This window comes from Drosophila arizonae, chromosome 2, assembly GCF_054131065.1.
Source record: "Drosophila arizonae isolate 15081-1271.41 chromosome 2, UAZ_ARI_1.0, whole genome shotgun sequence".
Classification (NCBI taxonomy): domain Eukaryota; kingdom Metazoa; phylum Arthropoda; class Insecta; order Diptera; family Drosophilidae; genus Drosophila; species Drosophila arizonae.
In genome coordinates this window covers 9678508-9700057 of record NC_142922.1, presented here as the reverse complement: position 1 = coordinate 9700057, position 21550 = coordinate 9678508, and the positions used below count along the sequence as shown (strand labels likewise).

At 40.2% G+C, this 21550-nt stretch overlaps 2 protein-coding genes across 3 annotated transcripts in view; both read left to right on the top strand.

Moving 5' to 3' along the window:
* Positions 1 to 12: 12 nt before the first annotated feature.
* LOC108620818 (uncharacterized) lies at positions 13 to 7391 on the top strand. 2 transcript variants are annotated; one of them, XM_089461686.1, is made up of 11 exons: positions 13 to 466; positions 560 to 791; positions 2356 to 2445; positions 2625 to 2763; positions 2830 to 3682; positions 3746 to 3946; positions 4234 to 4284; positions 4426 to 5149; positions 5210 to 6028; positions 6092 to 6220; positions 6488 to 7391. In XM_089461686.1, exons 1-11 carry the CDS (start codon positions 381 to 383, stop codon positions 6641 to 6643), a joined length of 3480 nt encoding a protein of 1159 aa, XP_089317812.1. In that variant the 5' UTR covers positions 13 to 380; the 3' UTR covers positions 6644 to 7391. The 2 variants fall into 2 exon arrangements, with proteins under 2 accessions (XP_089317812.1, XP_017873278.1); XM_018017789.2 differs by lacking the exon at positions 4234 to 4284.
* A 2259-nt stretch (positions 7392 to 9650) lies between these two features.
* The window catches only part of LOC108621295 (uncharacterized), a 49427-nt gene continuing 37527 nt past the window's right edge, over positions 9651 to 21550 (top strand). Inside the window, exons 1-2 of the mRNA XM_089461687.1 lie at positions 9651 to 9832; positions 11095 to 13483. Of these exons, the coding sequence (XP_089317813.1) occupies positions 11853 to 13483 (1631 nt within the window). The 5' untranslated portion in view covers positions 9651 to 9832; positions 11095 to 11852. The remainder of the gene's footprint in view (positions 9833 to 11094; positions 13484 to 21550) is intronic.

Genomic DNA, 21550 nt, shown 5'->3' with positions numbered 1-21550 from the left:
AGCACTGCAATCGGTGGTGTTTGGTGCGTTGCCCAACACATTTCAATAGTCAATGCAACAGAACAGACCTTTTCTCGGGCGTATAACTAAATTAATAATAATTAAATTTGTAGTAAAAACACATTAGTTAGGAAGGTGTGCAATATGTTAAATAGAGAGATTGTTGCGTTCTCGCAGCACCAGGAAATGACGCAAAACTAGGAGCCGACACACCACCAGCAGCAGCAGCAGCAGTAGCAACAACAACAACAACGGCCCTGCAGCAACAATACACAAACAGCAACAACAACACAGAGAAAACATAATTTGGTCAATTTGCATATTAAAATAATACACGAAACAGAAAGCGAATTAGGTAATTCACGCACAGCCCATATAAAATGAGTAAACTGGAAACGGACTCAGACAGCTCTGAGGAATTTTTCGATGCCGAAGACACAACACCTAATCGCTCCGCAACACTCTGGTAAGTGGAGCCCCCGCTCAGACCCACCAACTCATGCAGTGACTCACCCTATTGACGTGTGTATTACTCTTTCGCTCTTTCGTGTTGTTGCAGTCGTAAATTGCCAGCGGATTGCGCACAGGAGTTCATCTTTCCAGAGCCAGCGGTGCGTGTAAATGCGGCTGCCTCTTCGGACAGCGATGCAACGCCCATTGGCGCCAACACGCCCGCCACCCGCAGCCCGACAAATAGCCTGGGCGCTCGGCTCAAGCAACAGGATGCGGCGGCAGCCGCTGCAGCGGCCGCGGCGGGCATTTTCGTCGAGCCCAAGCCAGTGAAGGGCGTGGTAAGTGCTGCGAGTGGGCGGCATAAATTGCTTTTTGCTCTGATTTGAGTGCATGCCTTAATGATACCAAATGTTTTGTTAGCTGTTCAGTTGTCATACCCATTCCTCTTTAGAGCCAATCGCTCGATCCCATTACAAATTCTCAACACGTCTTGCGTTTTCCCTTTCTGCTCTGTTGCCCACTGTGCGCAAAGCAAAAACAAAAAAGAATTAAAAACAAAATCAATGCAAATTTAAATGTGCCGATTTCACTGCGCTTCCCCCAAAAAATAAAACAAAACAAATTAATTTAGCCCTTCTTCTGCCTGGCCCCCTCTTCCCCAGTTTCCATCCATGTGGTTTGTCTGTTCATATGGTTTTCTCTCTATTACTCAAGCAACCCATTTGCGTGGTGTTTGTTTTTATAATTCACGTTTGCGCCCCTGTGTGTTGGGTAGCTTTGTCAGAGATTTGCCGCAGCTTGTCATCAGGCGGCCGGTCCGACAGGTGCATATAAATACAACGAGGGCTACTTAATGGGTTTAGTATAGCTATGCCAACAAGCGAGAGTTTCCTATTCTCTTTTTTTTTTTGCCTGTTTAATATGATTGTGCATATTTAAGCAATATTTTATTGGCCATACAGTGAAAACTTTCATTTCTCATCAATCACATTTTAATAGCTATTTATAGCTCTTCTTGTAGCGCATCTCGTATATATATGTATATAGATATATATGTATATATATGTATGTATAAATTGAGCCATCTATTAAGGCACTTTGTTGATTTCATAAAATATTTTTTTTTTATATGCCACTTGTTGACTTGTTTTTGTATTTCGACCAATTTTTGTTGGCATCATGTAAATGAATTTAATTTGTTCCCAGGCCTTTGTTAACTATTTATAAAATTAACATAACTAAATGATTTTACTGTTTCCCCGCGCTCTGATTAACGAAATAATTATCAAAGTTTTCCCTTATCAGAATTAACACTGATAATAATTGTCGCTTCGTGCTATTATCAGGTGTATATTATTTATCATTTTTTTTTTTTTTTCAATTTTTTTACGTAACAATTGATATTTGTTTTCGGTCAGGGTTTGGCCCATAAAGCAGGTGTAACACGCCGCAGCACGTTTTCATTCATATGTTACTCGCAATATATTATAATAGTCAGAGTTGTCTATTATGGGGAGTTGGAAGGGAGGCCGTAAGGTAACCACTCTTATCAAATAGCGTCGAGTGTTCCGTAAATGTTGAGCTTGATAATAACAAATATACGTAATTTGTGTTGGCCCAGTTTCAGGCGGATCTAGACTCATTGCGTAGCTTAAATAAATAAATTAGGTTTTTTGTTTACTTATTTTACCATTTACTTTACATCATTGTTAATTTATTTGTAATTTGCTTTTTATTTTCATATTTTGTGCGCATTTGGTATAAACAAACAAAAAAAATAATTAAAAATATGAACATAAAATTAAATTATCATAACTATGTTGTATATATTCAATAAAAAATAAAACCAATGAAATATATATATATATAAATATATATGTATATGTATATCGTGCCATATAGTCTGGTAGACAACGCTTTCAAGAACTACGTAAATGCATGAACCATGATGAAGATGATAATCCAGGAAATACACTCACACCTGATTCTCAGGTATTATATCTATTTATCAAAATCAAAATTGTAGCCATTAGCTTTAGCCGTATATATATATAATGCTTAAGCTTAAGCATTTTTTTATACTATTCTTTGCTTTTGTTTTGCTTTGTTTATTTTTATTTTTTTTTTTGTAATGCTTGGCTAACTTTATTGTTATTTGATCCAAACCACAGAACAGCTCCATGGATGGCGTTTTTACCAACCGACCCACACATCCGTTTAAGGTCATTGAGAGCGATACGATGAGCATACAGAGCATGACATCATTGGGCCGTGTGGGTCGCATCTTAGCCGGCAGCATCGATCCGTCGGGTGAGCACGCATATAGCAATCGTTTCACATTCACTCACTCACACACAATTATTTGTTCTCACACAGCAATCAGCGTTGATCGTGAATCGCTGGCCTCAATGAATGCCCAGCAACAGCAGCAACAGCAACAACAGCAGCAGCAGCAGCAGCTGCAGCACCAGCAACACCAACAGCAGCAGCAGCAGCAACAACATCAACAACAACAACAGACACAGCAGCAACAACAACAACAACAGCTGCGACAGACACCACCGCCCACAACCACAACAATGGCCATGTCCACCGCCACAACAGTTGTCAATGCGGCATCAGCCACATCTACAAAGTGTGTGCAGCAGAGTGAAGCGGCAGTTGCTGCAATTCCACCACAGATTCTCCAAGAACCGGATGTGATAGCCAGCACCAAATTGGCTCACTCCAAGACCACCGACTCCATAACATCTAGCGGGCCGGTTGCGCCGCCGCGACGTAAGAAAAAATCACGAAAGTTCTCCAGCAGCTCCTCGGAGCAGTTCAACATGAATGATGGCATGCGATTACCAGCAGGTGATACGGAGGACACCGACAGCGATACGCGGTCCGTGCAGAGCGTGCGAGATGTGCAGCAACAGCTACGTGACGACATTGTCAAGCAGTTCGAAAGTTCGCTAAATGATGTCAGCATCATGACGTCCAGCAACACGCTCACCTGCTCCTCCACCAGCACAATAGTGTCTGCCTCCGCTTCCACGGCCACCACGACGCCTTCGTCGTTGGCGCAAATCGCCTCCACGAGTCATGCGTGTCATGTACGGCCCGTTTCTACGGCGGGCATCATGATGAAACCATCGCAGTCGTTGGGCAACAGTGTCACGTCCGTCTATTCGAAACCAAGTCCCTCGAACTCGGCCAAGAGCAACTCTGCGCCTGGCCGCGTCAGGTGAGATGGGAATGCATATAACTATATATTACTATGGCTAATAGTTTTTTTTTTTCTTGACAGCTCGATTGATCCAAATCAGGGTCTTAATCTGTTCAAGGCCATACAAGGCGGCTACGTGGTTAAGCCGCGCGACGAAGCGAGTAACAAGGCGCAAGGACCATCTCAGGATGAAATTGAGCGCATTGAGAAAATGCTCATGGAGAACGCTAGTCGACCCAAGCTCGCGGGCAGTGGCTCCAATAGCTTGGGCAGTGCCACACGGTAGGCTTGAGCAAATATTTATATAGAGAGTTAGGGAAAGGGCGATAAGGATTTAGGAGTGTATTACAGCTGTATATGACGGGATATAAGCGAGAACAGAACCAATTAACGGAGTATTAAATAGGTAGACTACAAGTTAGACAATAATCTTCCATACTCAATCTTAAAGTAGATATAGCTTTATAATAACGTTTCGTCCATTCCTAGACTATAGTCAAGGCATATCAAATGAACTTTAGTTTTAGTTAAGTGAAATTGATTGTACATATTTCAAGCTTTTTTCGCAGCAATCCGATCGAACTATACCTAATGTACAAGACATGGAGGATGTGCCTGAAGTTAGTTGAACATATCTTAAATATCGTATAAATTGTATAGATAGCGCATATTGCTAGTCACCTATCGCTAAAGTTCGTTTCGAAAATTGCCTTTAATGTAATTTCAAAAGTTTTCACTTATGTTTCTGTTTCGCTTCACAGCTATACGGCCTTATATAGGGCTGCCAACGAGAAGGAGCGTCGCAAGTCCGCTGGAGATGAGGATGTGCTGAGGCAGATGAATATTTATGTGCGCACGCGCACCAATTCGGGCAAACAGCTGACGGACTTTGAAATACTCGAGCAAGTTCCTGTTAAGAATCTGGATACTGGCGAGAATATGCCGCTATCCGAAGTGCGTTCACCGCCAGTGCCTGAGGGCTGGAATCCGCTCTCGCTGCATATACTGAAGTTGACATCCCATCTGGAGGTCATACAAAAGGAATCGGATGAGGAAAGCGTAATTGGCATACCGCCGAGCATTGAGGGTCAGCAGCCGGATGAGGAGGAGCTGGAAACGGAGGATGGCAGTCGCCTCAAGAAGAAAACTGCGCGCATTAAGCGCTTCTTTGGCAGCACCATGCGTAAGACGGTGGACAAGGCCAAGTCCATTGCGTCAGAGGTGTCACATGCTCGCCACAAGGAAGACGTGGCTGACATCGTGGATGCCATGAATCCCGAGCAAAATATCAAAATCAAGGCATCATCCTCCAACAAAGGTCCTTACGAGTTCACCAAACTGCAGCATGTGCAAGATCTCAGCGGAGAGGATACCAGCGCCGTGTGGTGCATGAAATTCAGCTCCTGTGGACGTCTGTTGGCCACCGCTGGCCAGGACAAAGTGCTACGCATTTGGGTGCTGAAAGATGCGTATCCCTACTTCCAGGTGAGTTGTGGCGCGTACTTTGGGATTATCTTCCTTGCTAACGGAGCAATTAATTTGCAGGACATGCGCAACAAATACAACGCGGATCAGAAGTCCTCGCCAACGCCATCGCAGGAGTCGCTGGTGTCCCAGCATTCTGCTGAGGAGGCCATTGCCATGGCTACCGCCGCCGAGAAGTGCACGGGTCCGTTCATGCCGAAGCCCTTCTGCACGTATAATGGCCACACCTCGGATTTGCTCGACGTTAGCTGGTCGAAGAACTACTTTATACTATCCAGCAGCATGGACAAGACTGTACGCCTCTGGCATATCTCCCGGAAGGAGTGTCTGTGCTGCTTCCAGCACATTGACTTCGTCACGGCGATCGCGTTTCATCCGCGCGATGATCGTTACTTCCTGAGTGGCAGCCTGGATGGAAAGCTGCGCTTGTGGAACATACCTGATAAGAAGGTGGCGCTCTGGAACGAGGTCGATGGCCAGACGAAGCTTATCACGGCGGCCAATTTCTGTCAGAACGGACAATTCGCTGTGGTTGGCAGCTATGATGGTCGTTGCATCTTCTACAACACGGACCAGCTAAAGTACCACACGCAGATCCATGTGCGATCCACACGCGGAAAAAATCGAATTGGTCGCAAGATCAGCGGCATAGAGCCCATGCCGGGCGAGGATAAGATTCTGGTCACCTCCAACGACAGCCGTGTGCGTCTCTATGATCTGCGCGATCTGAATTTGTCATGCAAGTACAAGGGCTATCTAAATGTGTCATCGCAGATCAAGGGTTCGTTTAGCCACGATGGTAAATATATAATTGCCGGTTCTGAGAACCAATGCATCTACATATGGAAAACGAATCACGACTACTCCAAGCTGAGCTCGGTAAGCTAAATAGCGATTGATTTCCCTCGGCTTAGCATCATCTATTTTTGTTTTCCCTTAAAGGTTCGTCGCGATCGTAGCGATTTCTGGGAGGGCATTAAAGCACACAATGCTACTGTCACCTGTGCCATATTCGCGCCACATCCGGAGGCGATTATCAAACCGGACCCCGATGAAATTTCCAATGATAAGGTGAGGTTTTACTTATGACTGATGGATAATAGTAGATTTAGATACATATATAGATTTGCTTTTGCTGAACCCACATATCTAGATTATAATAATTTCAATAGGGTATTCCATGCTTTAATCATTCATTCCCTTGCTTCAGTCGTGAATCACCATGCTGAACACCATAAAACCCGCTTTACACAGCTCACAGAGTTGAAACACCTTTGTTTGACTGTGTTCAATTGTTATAGACTAATAACTTTTTCATGTTTCTGCCGTTCTATGCAGCTGGCAAACAATCAGCCAGATCCGCTGGTGGAGCAGCACAAGAAGGGCTGTGGCTATGTGCTGGTCAGTGCCGATTTCAATGGCGCCATCAAGGTGTTCATCAATAAAACAAAGCCCAAACACAGCAGTCTGCCGTACACGGCCATTGCGGATTAATCGAGGCGCCGTCGATATGTCAATTAGTCGCTGGAAGGCAAACGGTGGGAAACAGAATCGGGAAAGGGAACGTGGGTGGGCAAACGGTAAATGTAAAGAAGGCTAAAAAAAAGCTGCGTGAAAATCTCTTGTTTTACTTTTGTGTACTTGTTTTGTTTATCCCCCTCTGTGTGTATTTAATTGTATTTATGACAAATGTATATGTATTTTGTACGGATTAATTGAAATAGCATTAACGCTTATTTATATATTTAAACTATATCGCTATCTAAGATCAGTCAGATCATGTAATGTCTTACATATAGTATATATACAATATACTTATACTGATATATGTGAATTGTTGATGGATATTCGAGGAGCGTCTGTTTCTATGCTTGACAAAAGAAAAAAAAAAAGAAGTGTTTTCTAATGTTAATTATTTTCTAATGCCAATTCTGTGTGAACTATATATGTATGGAAGTATGTGTGTGTGTGTCTGTATGTGTGCTTGTAAATTAGTTGATATATTATTGCTTGTTATATAAGAACAAAAATAACTGAAAGCCAATTGTATATTTTTTTCATTATTATGCAAAGTAATCTTAAAGCCACACTCACACACATACACGTCCACACACATACACTTATATGACTAATAATGCTAATTAGCTTGTGGTAATTATTTAATATACTATATAACAATATGTGTAAAGAAGTAAATATATGTATGTGCAGCTCCTTTGGGGTATGCCAATTGTGCACTTAACTGAAGCCGGCATTTTTGGTATGGGCACGTGATAGCTTTAAGCCGCCATATATACATATGTATATATATATGAATCACGTCAATAGTCGGAGTCCACCAAGGAGTGATTTCATTTATGTGAGTAAAATATAGTATGGCTGTACAGCATATAAGGAAAGTCTGGAAATTTTTCGGACCATTCTTGAAGTGGATTAAAGCCGAATGGGCTAGACGGAAAACAGCGATAAAAATGAAGGAAAACAGTCTAAAAGATATATTAAAGTTTAAATTTCGAATATGTTATTATAATTCAAACTGAGAAAGGTATGATAGGTCAAATAATTTTTATTTTTATTTTTTTTTTACATTGATAAAATACTGAAATTGTTGAGTTTTGCATTTTTTTATACAGCTCTCAAAATGCACTCCCCAAGGGCATTTTCAGTTCGGCTTTCTTAAGTTAATTATGATTTTTTTCCGCTATTGATTTTGCACGTTCCCCAGCATGCGGTATTAGAAGCGGTTGTTGAAGTGCTTCGCCAGTAAAGCAGAAGGAAGGATTAGAAGTGGCTCTCGGGAGTGTGGCTGGCGACGACAGCTATTTAGCGTAAGTTTAACCTTCATTGTTGGGGCTTCCTAATGGCCGAAGGGTGCGTTCGAGGCAGTCGAGTGCGTGTGTGCGTATGTGTGTGTGTGTGAGGGATAATCCTTTGTGTGTGATTTAAAAAATGGAATGTTTTTTGAGTCAATTGTGTTGGGCATGCTTGGTAAGTGTAATTGCAGCTGGTGCTTTGCCAATTCCCGACTGCGACAAATACTCCAGACTGGCCCAAACAATGCCGGCAATATAAACATGGAAATATATATATCCATATATATATATATATGTATTTATATATATGAATAGACATACATATATGCGCTGCAGCAAATGAGCGAAACATAAAGAAAATCAACAAAAAGTGTCGGCAAATGAAAATGGGAGAGGCTTCGGTTCCCTACTTCATATTTTTTTTTGGCCGGAAGAGGCGACTTCCTGAGTGCCATGGAAATCATTTGAAGTGCCTGGCTGAAGAGAGGGCTTCCCCGGCTAGCGGCTAGGCGAATTCTTATTTGGGGCGGTTCTGTGTGCGCAGTGGGTTGACTTCTAATATAAAGGCAAATACAAATGCAAACACAAATACAAATACGTTCGCATCAACCCCAAAAAAGGGAGCAAGATTTATATGTAATGTGGAGTTTTAGAGTTCCTTGAGTAAATACTTTGTCTATGTACGTATACTTAATGTATCTGTGCCGACTTGCATTTGTCTGCAGTCAGTTGCGGACGGCTAAAATAATTGTTTAGTCAGACAGCAAAGTCACTCGAAAGACGATTAGCGTTTATGTTCTTTTTGGCGTCTCTTGCAACATGCAATCAATAAAGATTTACGTAGTTGTTGAGCAGGACAGATTTGCGGGGTTGGGGCTTGGGGCGTGTGGCGTGTGGCGTGTGGCATGGAGCATAGCGTGGCAATGCGGCAACAACAGCTGTTGCAATGGTTGGGCGGCCGGTCGACCACAGCAGCCAGACGCCGGCGCCGGCCCTCAGCAGACCCGTTCCAAATGCCAATCAATGCACTTTTGGCCATGTGCCAAGTTACTCTTTACATAAGAGAAAGATAGGGAGAGAGAGGGAGCCGTAAGTTAGACAGCGAACTCCGCTGATGCTCTTAAATAGCAGCTAAAGAGAGACGTAGAGAACAATATGGCTGCTAGCCATTCAACAATATTAATTATTATTAAGGCAAAGTAACTTAAGTTAGCTAACTTTAAAACTCGACATTAATTTTCTGTTTTTTAAAATTCGCTCTTAGAAGCCGAAACCCATCACGCTGTTACTTAACATTACAATTTAACAGCCAGCTTAAAGTTTTAAGAGAGTTGAAACGGCTCCATTTAAAAGAGCGCATTTCAATAGAGATGTGCACACATTAGTCGCGTGAGTTTTTCGTGGGCAAGCGAAGCGAGAGTTCGCGTTGAGTATGCTTAAGTCCAACTTGAGAGAGCCCAAAAAGAAAACGAACTACAAAGCAATATAAAACAAGTTAGTTATAAGAATATCTAAACGCAAATATACAAATAAATGGCTTGAAAATAGAGTTCGTGATGCACGACTAATATGAATGTTATTGTCACGCGCACATCGTTGGCATTCACACACTGACGCACCCACTCACACACACATCAAATTTGTAAACACACAATGCGCCGAGATTGAGCAAGGTGCGCTTAGCTCTTACATTGCTCTCAGTTTATTTCTGACTCTCGTGCAAAGCGCAACGTCGAAACGGACGGCTCGTATGGTCGCTCGGTCGCTAATGTTGTGTGCGTGTGTGTCTTCGGTGTCGGTTTTCGGGTTCGGTGTTTTTTCGTGTGTGTTTTTCGGTGCTTGACAAATGCAATACAAATGCAAATGCAGTGTAACTAATTTACATAAATATATAGAAATACAAATATTTTTAACAATTTTTGAAACAAGAATTTTTTGGTCGAAAATAGCCATGCATCATGCATGTGCGTGTAGATCTGTGTGCCTGTGCTGCACCGATGAGCGCTTGCTGTGTCTGTGTGGGTGGATGACATTCTTTGGACCTGTCTGCAGCGCCTTAGCACTTAATTAAATTAAACAAAACTTAAATGAAATAAGACCAATCAAGCGAAAACTCAAAGTGCAAGCTGTATGCGTGCGTGTGCGTGTGTGTGTGTATGGATGTAAATATGTCGTTTATTGTCGTTTGTACCAAAGCGAACTGTTCATCGCATAACTGTTTCTTTATATCGATCAACAATTTGCCGCTTATCGTAGATCGATCGATTTGTCGTGACCTCAAAGCGCGACTCCAAATTCTTAGCGTTGATCAACACTGTCTAAATGAGAACCAAAAACTGTCGCATTTCATGTTTTTGCTGAAGACTAAATGAAATTACTAAAAAAAACTCGTTTCTTGAATATTTCTGTTAAATCTTGATTTTTTTTTAACGATTTGTTTGTATTCAGTTTAATTCTTTATCAATTTTATTTACATTTAACTATTTCGATTTCCATATTAAATTGCTAATTATGCATTTTCTTTTTGCGGCGTAACACAGTGCCTGAAAATGCACGAAAATCAAATTCTGAAATCGTTTTTTAATGATCATACGTTAGTTTTTCTTTCATTAGATGCACAATTTGCTGCGGCTCAAACGCTTCATTAATTTACAATTTATTCTGGGCACATTTGCTGTTCGGCTTTTTATCGTTTTTATGTGCCTTTTGGCTTAATTAAGCTTTCTAACAGCTTAACTTAATTATGACGTGTGTGTGTGTGTGTTTTTTTTGTGGCTCGCCCGCAACAAGACACAGAAATCGTGCAAAAGCTAAAGATAAATCAAAAAAGACTTTTTAAAAGACTTTCAAGATATTGAAATTGAATAAGCTTGTTTAGATATACATTGAAAAAATTACGAATTTAATTTGATACAGTGATCGTTCGAAAATTATATACAATTTTTTTCTTTAGGAAAATTTCAATAAGAAAATTTTTATAAAAAAATCAAAAATTAAATAATTTGTATATAGCAAGAATCCAATTTTCATATCCCATAAAGTTAATAATATTCGAGCAATCGCTGTATTCTAAATATGAAATATTAAATACTAAAACCCTTTCACTTCAAAAACAAAAAAAAAAACTCACAGAGAATTCAAAGTGCAACAAAAACAACAACGAGCTAAAAACCAGTTTCAATAAGCCAATAAACCAATAAGCAATAAGCCAAACCAAATACAACAACAACAGCAACACTTAAGAGCAACTAGGCCCGTTAGTGCGCCGCCGTGGCCTATATTCAAAATAGATCAGCCGCAGTCTCAGTTGCTGCCGCCGTCGCAGTCGTCGCCGCAGTCGCAGTTTCAGTCGCCATCGCCATCGCCGCAGCCATCGCAGTTGCAGTCAAAATGCTAAAAACAACATCTACAACAACAACAACAACAACAACAACAACAACAGCAGCAGCAGCATCAGTGGCCGCCGTCGCCTGAGAACGCAGCTAAAAACAAGTTTTATGCTAAATAATAATAAATAAATAAATAAACGCATCGCAATACCAAAATACAAAGTCGAAGAAGTCGAAAAGGTGCAAGAAAAAAAAAAAAAAGAAACAAGTCAAGAACTTGGCCAACGGCAGGAGTCGACCTGGCAAATACCCAGTGAAGAGTGCAATAGAGAAAAGTTTTGAGTGCAAATTTGTTTTGCTCGGCTCTAAAACTGTAAAAGCAATAGCTTTTAAACCGTATCATAAAATTAAGTTCACCTTTTGGCAAATCTGTCTAAAGAACATTTGCCTTAGCATACCCGATTTGCACACTCGTGTTTAGGGTATCAAAAGTGACCTACAAATACGGGTTTTGCGCCTTGGAACCAATAACAGCGACAACGCGTGAGAACTGAGAGGCAAATGGCAACAGCAACAGCAACAAAAACAAGCGAAATGCAGGCAACACTTGCGGTTAAGCGGCCCGGACCGCCAGTGCCGCCCAGGCCCAAAACAGCAACAGCAAATGCAGCAGCAGCAGCAGCAGCAGGAGCTGGGGCTGTGGCAGCTGCCACGCCCTGCCCGCCGCTCATACAAAAGAAGCCCACATTTGTTAGCCAACTGAGCGCCGTGGGACGCACCTTGGTGTACAAGTCGCCCTCGCTGAATCTGCAAAAGAAACAGGCGCAGACACAGACGCCCACCATGGCGCTAGTGAACAGTGCAACGGCAACAGGCGCCGCAGCAACAGTAACAGTTGCTCCCATAACGACAACTCCACCTGCTGCACCGGCAACGGCGCCGAAGCCTCCGCTGAAGCTACGCAAGGCGCCCGCTGTGCCCACAGCTAAACCTCGAGAGTCGGTTGTCAGCGTGAATCGCGCCAATAGCCTGACCACTCAGAGCACTCCGCCCCATAAGGATACGCGCCTGAGCCTGGGTAAGGTGGATTTCGAGCGGGCAGGTCTGTTGCCTGCTGCTCAGCCGCTGCCCAAGCCGCGCAAGATTGTCCAAATGCCGGTGGCCACGCTGGACGTGGAGGATGTGCCCGTGAGCAGCATCTTCAGACGCTCCAAGACAACGCTGGACAGTCCGCTGTCCAGCCAGAGCAGTGGAGGCAGCTATTTGGGCGGCAAAACGGTGGAGTTTAAGAATAATCTGAAAAATGCTGCCGAGCGTTTGTTCTCAGAGATCATCATTAGCCAGACGCAGAAGCAAACCTTGGCCGATACGACCATCATAACCAAGCATGAGCGCGCCATACAGCATCAGGCATTGTTGGAGCAGGAACTAGCGCAGGAGCGGCTCAAGCGACAGCAGCAGAAGCAGCAACAGCAGCAGCAGCAGTTGGAGCGGGAAAGGAAACAGGAGCAGGAGCAGGAACAGTTGAGCCAGGTGATTCAGGCGGCAGGCAACTGCACGCGCATCAACATAAATACCAGCAGTGTCCAGGCCCAGGCCCAGACCCAGACCCAGCCCAAATCGAAGACAATAAAGGGCTCGGTCAGTGCGGGCAACACGCCCGAGAAGAAGCATGCCTTCCACGAGCTGCTCATCTCAGAGCTGGCGGCTATGCGTAATCGTGCCTGCTCGTTGGAACAGTTGCCCACTAAGTGGCAGGCCACGCCCACTAAGACACGTCAGCGTTACAATTCGATTGAGGATGCGGATACGGAGGATGTGGACGCTGATAATGTGGAAGATGCCGATGGCGACGAGGAGGACGACACACTGACCTATGCGGTCAATAAATCACTGAAGGATAATGCAAATGGCAGCTCGACGCCACGCAAACGCTGCCCCTCCGGCTGCTCCTCGGACTCATCACCCTATGGAACAGAGCGTTCGCAGCGCATACGTACGTCCGATTGGATTGAGGTGGGGGATAATGGCAAACAGGTGACCCTCACCAGCTGTCACATTAGCTTGGAGGACTCCGGCATGGAGGATGAGGAGCGACTGGACGACATGTCATCGTCGGGCGTGGGCGATAGCTGGGATAGTGTCAAGGAAGCTGAGCGAGAGAATGAGAAACGTTGTCGCAACGTCAAACGGTGAGTCAGAGATTTGCAAAATTCGGCCGGCATCTATACAGTATAGACAAGTGCAATATAATGATGATATAATGGGTTATTTTTGGGAATTTTTGTCAAAATTTAATGCATCAACTGAGTTCATCAAAGAGCAAGAATTATTATAGGTGAAATATGGCAAAGTATATTTTATGATATATATATATATTTTTTTTTAACGTCTATCGTGCACTAAACTATTATATATGACATCAAGCTTATTTTTAGGAATTCCATATTATTTAATCTAAACTATACAAATATGTAATACCTAATACATACATATATTATATAATTAATTATTATAATTTTGTATTGAATTTAATTGGAATGGGTTATTCACATGTCACTCTGACACTACAATCATCGATAAATTTCATTGTAGTATTACTACTATAGTCGTATAGGGGAACTTTTCATTTTGAGTTTGGAATGCGATTTGTGTGTAAATTTGTGTAATTTTTCTATCACATTTATAATTGTTATACCATATTATATAAGAGTTCTATATTATACATTATAAATTTTTTAATTTCACAAAAGCATTTCCATTTTAAGTTTGTAATGTAAGTCAGTAATGAAACAGTAATATTCCTTGATAAGTCTGTCACTATGTAGACTTATTAAAAGCAACCCCATGTGACTCACGCGAATCGGTTTTAAACTTTACTCTCATTTACAATATTCTGTTTGTTCAGGGACAAATGTTTTTATCGAGAACAAGAGAAACTGGTTATATCAATGCCTATGGCAGACGACTATATAGTAGAATTGGATTACATATAGAAAATATGAAAGGGAAAATTAAAAGGTAGATATGTGGTATATTAACAGATTTATTGACGTAATTTAAAAATTCCCTTTTATAAAAATCTTATAAATATTATTTCATATAATATCATTCTTACATTTTTTGCCTTCATGCAAACTCAAATCGTGCCTCTGCTGCAGTTTCTAAGCACTATTCTATATAAGATATTTGAATTATAAGCATTTACGTGACCTTTGCAGGAACTCACAGTAAATTAAATACCTTGAATTTCTCAGATACATACAGAGATATACGTATATATACGTACATACATAAATATAGTGTTTTATGTTTGAGGTTTGCCTGCATTTTCATTGATTAGTTTCTCGGAAATGCTGTCAAATACCATGAAAATTCCTGTTGACAGGATAAATGTAGTGGAAAAATGAAAGTCGTCGTCGTGTGGACCATATTTATGTGTGTGTATGTATGCACTTTAGCCAGCCCCTATTATTTCTATTAAAGGGCAAAAGGGCACGTGCAGAGGGCTGAGCGCAGGATAATGCTCATTGTCGACGTCATTTTCCTTAATTAGTTGCGGCTGCTGTCAACATCACTGACAGAGCCTTTTCGCTACCCTCTGCCAACCCTCGCCTGTCTATCTCTCGACCCTTCCGAAAGGTCGTAAAAATGTTTTTGCCACTTGCATTATCAGCAGAGCATCGAAAAAAAACAAGTAACATTAAATTTGTTGGGCATGATCAGCCAGAGGATACCCTGAATTTTCCTATTGATTGACAGAAACTATCGATAGATAGTAAAGTAGATTACAAATGAAAGAAGAGAGGGAGAGAGTACGGCTTCTTTTCTTACATCATACCCTTTCGCAGCCATATTCCATAACTAAAGGGTATACAAATCAATAAATACCTGGGGCAGCAACAGGAAGACGCGATAAGATAAGAGCGTATCCGACAGAGGTGCACAGATCGAGCGAATAACTGTTGCCTGCCTCTGTCTGCGTTTGTTTACCTGTTGTAGGGCTGCCGGTGAGTGCTGCCGACTGCTGGCACTGTCAGTGGGCGTGGCTGTTGCTTGCAAATTCACAACATGTGTAATTTTATTTATGCGCTTACCGCAATTATTTCACCGAGTTTCACTGCGCTGACACGCTTTACATGCCCTGGGCCAGCACTTGAGATAGCTCGTATCTCACAGATACATTCATGCATTGTCTTTTGTCTCTGGCTGCGCTCATGCAAATTGTTCGGGTTCTCTTTTCATTTTTTTTTTTTAGACTTAGATGCGGTTTGAACAGCTTTGCCTGGTTTATTTATGCTTTTTTCATGTTCGTTTTTTTTTCTTCGCTTTATTTTGATAAATTATTGCTGACACCATTTCAAAGGTGTTGTTGTTGGTGGTGCTGCTGCTGCTACTGCTGCGGCACGTTGCATGCGCGCGCATTACGCTCGATTGCAGTTGCTGCAACTGCAACTGCAACATCTTGCAATATTTAACAACAACTGTCTGGCCAAGTTAGCGTCTACTTATGTCTCCTCTCTATAAAGAAACACAAATAAATACACACACGTATATGTATATATAGGTATATATGTATATTTACTATATATATTTACGCTCAGGTATATACAAATATGCAGTGTGCATTTAATTTTTCATAAATGCTTATTTCAACAAATCCAAACTCGTTTTACAGCCACTGTGCGATATTCAAAGCGTTGTTATTATAACTGCGCATATAACACAGCAACTCTTTTTTAATACACGAGGGCTGTAACAGGGCTTTATTGAAAAGACTATTGTAAATTGCGAATAACCGGCAATTGTCATAGAGGGCTATTGAAAGAAACGTGATAAGTTTTGTTCTTATTATGTACAAGAAAATCACATGATCATGTGGCATTAGCCACATTATATTTTAAGCCTGAATTGAGCTTACTGTGTGTAGGTTATCAGGGAAAGTAAGGCTGCTTACCTTATATATCAGGCATTAATATTTTTTGGTAACTCTTTTTCTGCATTTTTTTTTTTATTTTTGTAAAACTTTATTCCGGAAAACTAAGAATTACAAAAAAAAAAAGTTGAAAATGTTTCATAAATATATATATATATTTTTTTATTTTCCAATTTCTATTATATCTAAATTTTCTATATATTTTACATATATTAATATATATGATTAATATATATTTTACTTTACTTGATTGTAATACTTCGTTTATAAATATTTTTTGAAAATATATATTTTATGATGTACATTTAGTAATTTCTATACATTTATTCCCTTTTCCACCCTCGCGCTTATGAGCGTACTGTGAATATTGCGAGACGTGTTTGCGGTGTGCTCAACGCTGATTATCGTGACTCACATTGTTTGGCATTTGCTGATCACACACACACACACACACATATATATATATATAAACACACATTCAATATAAATGCAAATACAATTCGTACGATCGTAAAAACTCATACGCAAAGCTCTTATATGCGGGTCGCGAAGCTTGTGAAACTCGCCCAAGCGTAGCTTCTCCCAGAGAGTCTTTATCTATCTGTCTCTCTGTCTGTCACGCAGTCTGTCTCTGTCTTGCTCTCTATATTGATTAGTCATACAGTATACGTGCGACGCAATGAGCCAAATGCAATAGTAGTTAACTTCTTCCCAGACGCACACACACACATACACGCACTCAACACATACACTCACGCACACACATGCGGACAATTATGTTTTCTTAGCATGTTCATTCAACTTGACACCTAGAGAAAGCTGTGAAAATCTTTATAGAACTCGCCAATGAATCAGCTGATCAATTCGCACGCACACTCCACTTCTATACCTAATTATGATTCTTCTTCTTCTTTTTATGAGTAATACTATTCCCGATTCGCAAACAACAGTTATTCTAATGGCAGCGATAAAAACAATTTGGCACATGTCTCTGAAAATATGTTTCGATTGTGAACTACAAACTTTTGAAAATTACTTCTTTCCTCCTATAACATGCGATGGTATTAATGTTTGTAGATATCGAAAAGATGTTTCTTGTATTTATAGTTTAAAATTAGCGGATGCGATTTGTTTATGATTGCTTTAATATGCATTTAATGAGCACTAAAAAATTGATTGATTTTTGCCTTTTTGGGTGAGGTTGCGTGTTCCCATTTAACACAAAAGATTTGAAATAATAATGCATTGGATATAGGGTATATAAGTGCTATTAGACTACCAAACATGGATCGAATTCCAGTCAGCTATTAATGCATTTTTTGAGCTGAGACTCATACTAGCTAAAGCTTCATACCTTTAAGTGATAATAATATTAATTTATTCTGATTATATAAATGCAGTTTATACTGAAAGGTTTTTATCATCAGATTATGTTAAGATATTATTTAATCTTTAATTCCCCTCTAGATCTGTTCATAAAAAATTCATGAAATCTTTAAATTGTATCTTAAAGCCGTTGAGAACATGTGCGTAATATATGCAAAATTTATAGCACATAAATGTATTATAATGAAAACTGGAAGAATATCATCAGAGCTGATAGAAACGAAGCTGTATTTTACAATTCAGCTCAGTAGCTTAATGAACTGGGGAAAAAATAAGTTGCTTCGAATTAGGATATGAAAGCGAGTATACAAACGGTAGTTTTTTTTAACTAAAATATACCAATTTAAAGAAGTATCTTAATTATTTTTTATATATATTTGTATTTTTATATACATTATGCAATATTTATAATGCAATAAATTAGTTTAGCATGTTTTGTAATTAAAGCTCAATTAATGACTATTTGCAAATTCTAACTCTATCCTCACATATATATCTCTATATACAATATATATGTATATCTAAAAAATTCCAATTGGCTGCCAATAGGGCGCCCTAATTGAGTTGTTAATAAAACCTACTTATAGCGTGCGTCAGACTGTCCGTGAAAGCTTTTCTATGGTCGCTCAAAAACCAATTATCCGTCTTCACATACCAAATCAATTTGTGAGGCAACAAAAAAGAGAGAGAGAGAGAGAGAGAAAAAACTTTTATACATATGTGCATGTAGAGGAAAAACTTTTGATGTGCTTCTTTTGTATCGCTTTCCGATGCAATTTCCTTGTGGCTTCCTTCTCTCTATCCCAACCAAAAAAACAAAAAAGCAAATGAAAAAAAAAAAAAAAAAAACCGAACCGAAACTGATTAAGCCATTAAAAATTCAAGCGCAAACTGTGTGCGCAGACTAACGAGCTTTTGATTAAATGATATGCTGCCCGAAGTATTTCTTTCTATATTTTGTTCGATTTTGAGGGGGCATGATTTAATGCATATAAATATTGTATAATGTTATAGAGTAATTTTTAATCTGAATGATTGAAGGCAACTGAGGCTGATGATATGATTAATAAGCGAGTTTCAAATGCCAATAAAAGGGGCATTTGTATTAATTTCACTTGGGAAGTAGGGATAGTTTCTGAACATTTGATTGCAGCAGTAGTGAAGACTTTAAACATTGTTTTTCCTTATCTATTATATAATTATTTGTTATTCCAACTGAAAACTACATCAAAGTAAAACTTTGAGCACTTGCCTAACCTTTTCATACATAAACTACATTTTTCAATTCAAAAGTTAACTGTTAATTTTCTATTAGTACTTTCCTAACGGATAGGTTGAGAGAAAGAAAGAAAAATGAATTTTTCCTGCTCTGCTCCAAGCACTTTCTACGTGCACCGCAATTTTCCTTATTGGTAATTGGACTGTGGCCACATTAGAGCTGTTCTATCATTAGTTTTCACTTTGCATTTTCCACCACTGGGAATTAGTGTGTTAGTGTTTTTTTTTTTTTTTAGGATTTCTGACGATAAGTGCAACCCGCGTCGGTCATTGGCATTTAAACTCGCTGCTCACAACTTCTTGAATTCATTTCATTTGGCAATTGATGGGCCCATTTGTTGCTGTTCGGCTTTTCACTTGCCCATTAAGGAAAAACAAACGTGAAAATGCTCAATTCAATCATAAATTTCGCCCCCCTCAACACTCACACACACTCTCTCTCGCTCATTCTGTCTTTCTCCTCCTCTGTCTTGCTCTGCTGCGATAACAATGCCGTAATTTGGCGCGCAGTTTTGTTTATCTAACTAACTCCGATGCAATCCGATGTCGACAATCGCGCCGTGCCGTCCCCTTTAATTGAAGTGTGCCTTTTGTGGCTTTCATTGCACTTTTACTCAGATACCAATGTAGCTCTATATATACTCTATATCTGTCTATCTATATGTATTTTTGTGTGTGTGTTTGTGTATGGAGATGTCTATGGCCGATCGATGCGGCACGTCAATGGGCGATTAACAAACCGAATTCGTGCAAATAATTAAAGGGGCTACCAGATACCAGATACCAGATGCCAGTTGCCAGTTGCCAGTTGCCAGATTGTGGGGCATAAATTCAGTGGCAACCACTGTGCAACACGCTGGCAACTCTGTAATTACAAGAGTTTTGCAGCGACGCATGCGCCGACATTTTTATTGCCGCTGCTTGAGGATGTGGCGCAGCAGCAGCAACAGCAGCAGCAGAAAGAGCAAAAGCAACAGCAACAGCAACAGTAACAATATCACAATAAAGCATAATCCAATTTGCAAAGCAAATCCATAAACATGAGACTCGCAGAGAGAGGCCGCCACAGCAATGGCAGCAGTCACAGTTTTCTATTTATTTAATGCAATTTGCCATTTTCCATTTTGAATTTCAGTTTTACGCTCTTATACTCTATAGCAATTAGATGTGAGTGAAGGGTATATAGTATTGAGTATTGAGGCAGTAGCCTATAATTCTATAATTTATCGATACATTTTTAAGTCTGACTTTATTGCAAAAGTTTTTTTTTAAGAATTTATATATTATCAAAAATCAAGATTTTCATCTGCTTAAATTAAAAAAAATCTGAAGAGCTGCAACATTTTCTTTCAATCCGAAATAATACTGACTAGTAATTATAGTGAATGCTTAAATATTTTTTTTATTAAATTTTGTGGTTTATGTTTTTGGGAATTTTATCAGCATTTAGTTACTATGGCGCACAACATTTATAGGGTATCTATAGCTTGGACTTCTTTGATTGTTATTTAATTTTTACTATTTACTGCCATTTTTTGTTGTTTTGATCGAAATCGAATTGGAAGGAAGCCGCTAATGCGCATTTTAAAATATGAAATGCTTGAATTTAAATCACACAGCTCTCAGCTCACTCACAGCTCGACTCGATGCAAGTTTTACTGCTTATGACGCTTAAATATATTATTATGCCAATAATATAATTTATCATATATGCCTGACCGGCTGCTCGGGTGTGTGTGTGTGTGTGTCGGTCTCTGGGGGCTGTCGGACGCGTCGTCCGTTTCCTATGTTCGCGCAGTGGGTAAAATGCAAATTGTAAATTGCATCTTACAGATGCAGTTTTCTTATGCCTATACATAAACGCAGTTACATACACACACACGCACACTGATGCTGGCTAAGCAGCTGGCATCGTGGATTATAAAATAAATTCAATCAAAGCGAAAGCAATTGCAACACTCGCAACAGGCGGCAGCAACAACAAATGCAACTGCAATGCGGTCACCCGACTGCTGCCTGCTGTTATTGTTGTTGTTGCTGCTGCTGCTGCAACTTTATTTTAATTTAATTGCATAACTGAGCAACAGTTGTCCGTTGTCAAGAATTGCCAGCCATTTCCGTGCACCTTTAAGCACTCTCAGCTGATTCTGCGTATTTCATAGGTTTGCAATTTCCAATGGAAATGGACTGACAGCTTTTCCTAGACTTCCAGCTTACATCAAGCTTCACAATTAGACTTAAATGACTTCTTTGAATATTAATTTTCAAATTTCTGATTATATGTGACACATACTAAATAAATATTTGTTATTTCTGTTTGCTTTTCTTTGGCAAAGTGCAAGTGTGCGCTGCCAGTGGAGTGAAACACACCTTAAGAGTTGCCCAACTTTTACTTTTCAGACAGGATGACTATAATTCCAATGCAAGCAGCATGGGCGTCGCTCTATATGAAATGTGCACAAATTTACAGGGAATCAATGGCCTGTCAGGCACTCCGAACCGAGCCTCCCTCCAGCCAGTTGCTATAATTTGAGCTAAAAGTCTTAATTTACATGCTCCAAACATTTTCATCCAAGTTTGTTTTTCTTTTCATTTGCTATTTATTTTTTTTGCGGCACATTTTCAGTTTCGTTTGGCTTAGCGATTTGTTTCCTTTGAA

What these genes read in the sequence shown, in the direction of transcription:
- LOC108620818 (XM_089461686.1), top strand. Translation starts at nt 381, where the DNA reads ATGAGTAAACTGGAAACGGACTCAGACAGCTCTGAGGAATTTTTCGAT. An exon ending in AGCTTGGGCAGTGCCACACG is followed by an intron (nt 3,947 to 4,233) that starts GTAGGCTTGAGC and finishes CTTTTTTCGCAG; the next exon opens with CAATCCGATCGAACTATACC. An exon ending in ACATGGAGGATGTGCCTGAA is followed by an intron (nt 4,285 to 4,425) that starts GTTAGTTGAACA and finishes TTCGCTTCACAG; the next exon opens with CTATACGGCCTTATATAGGG.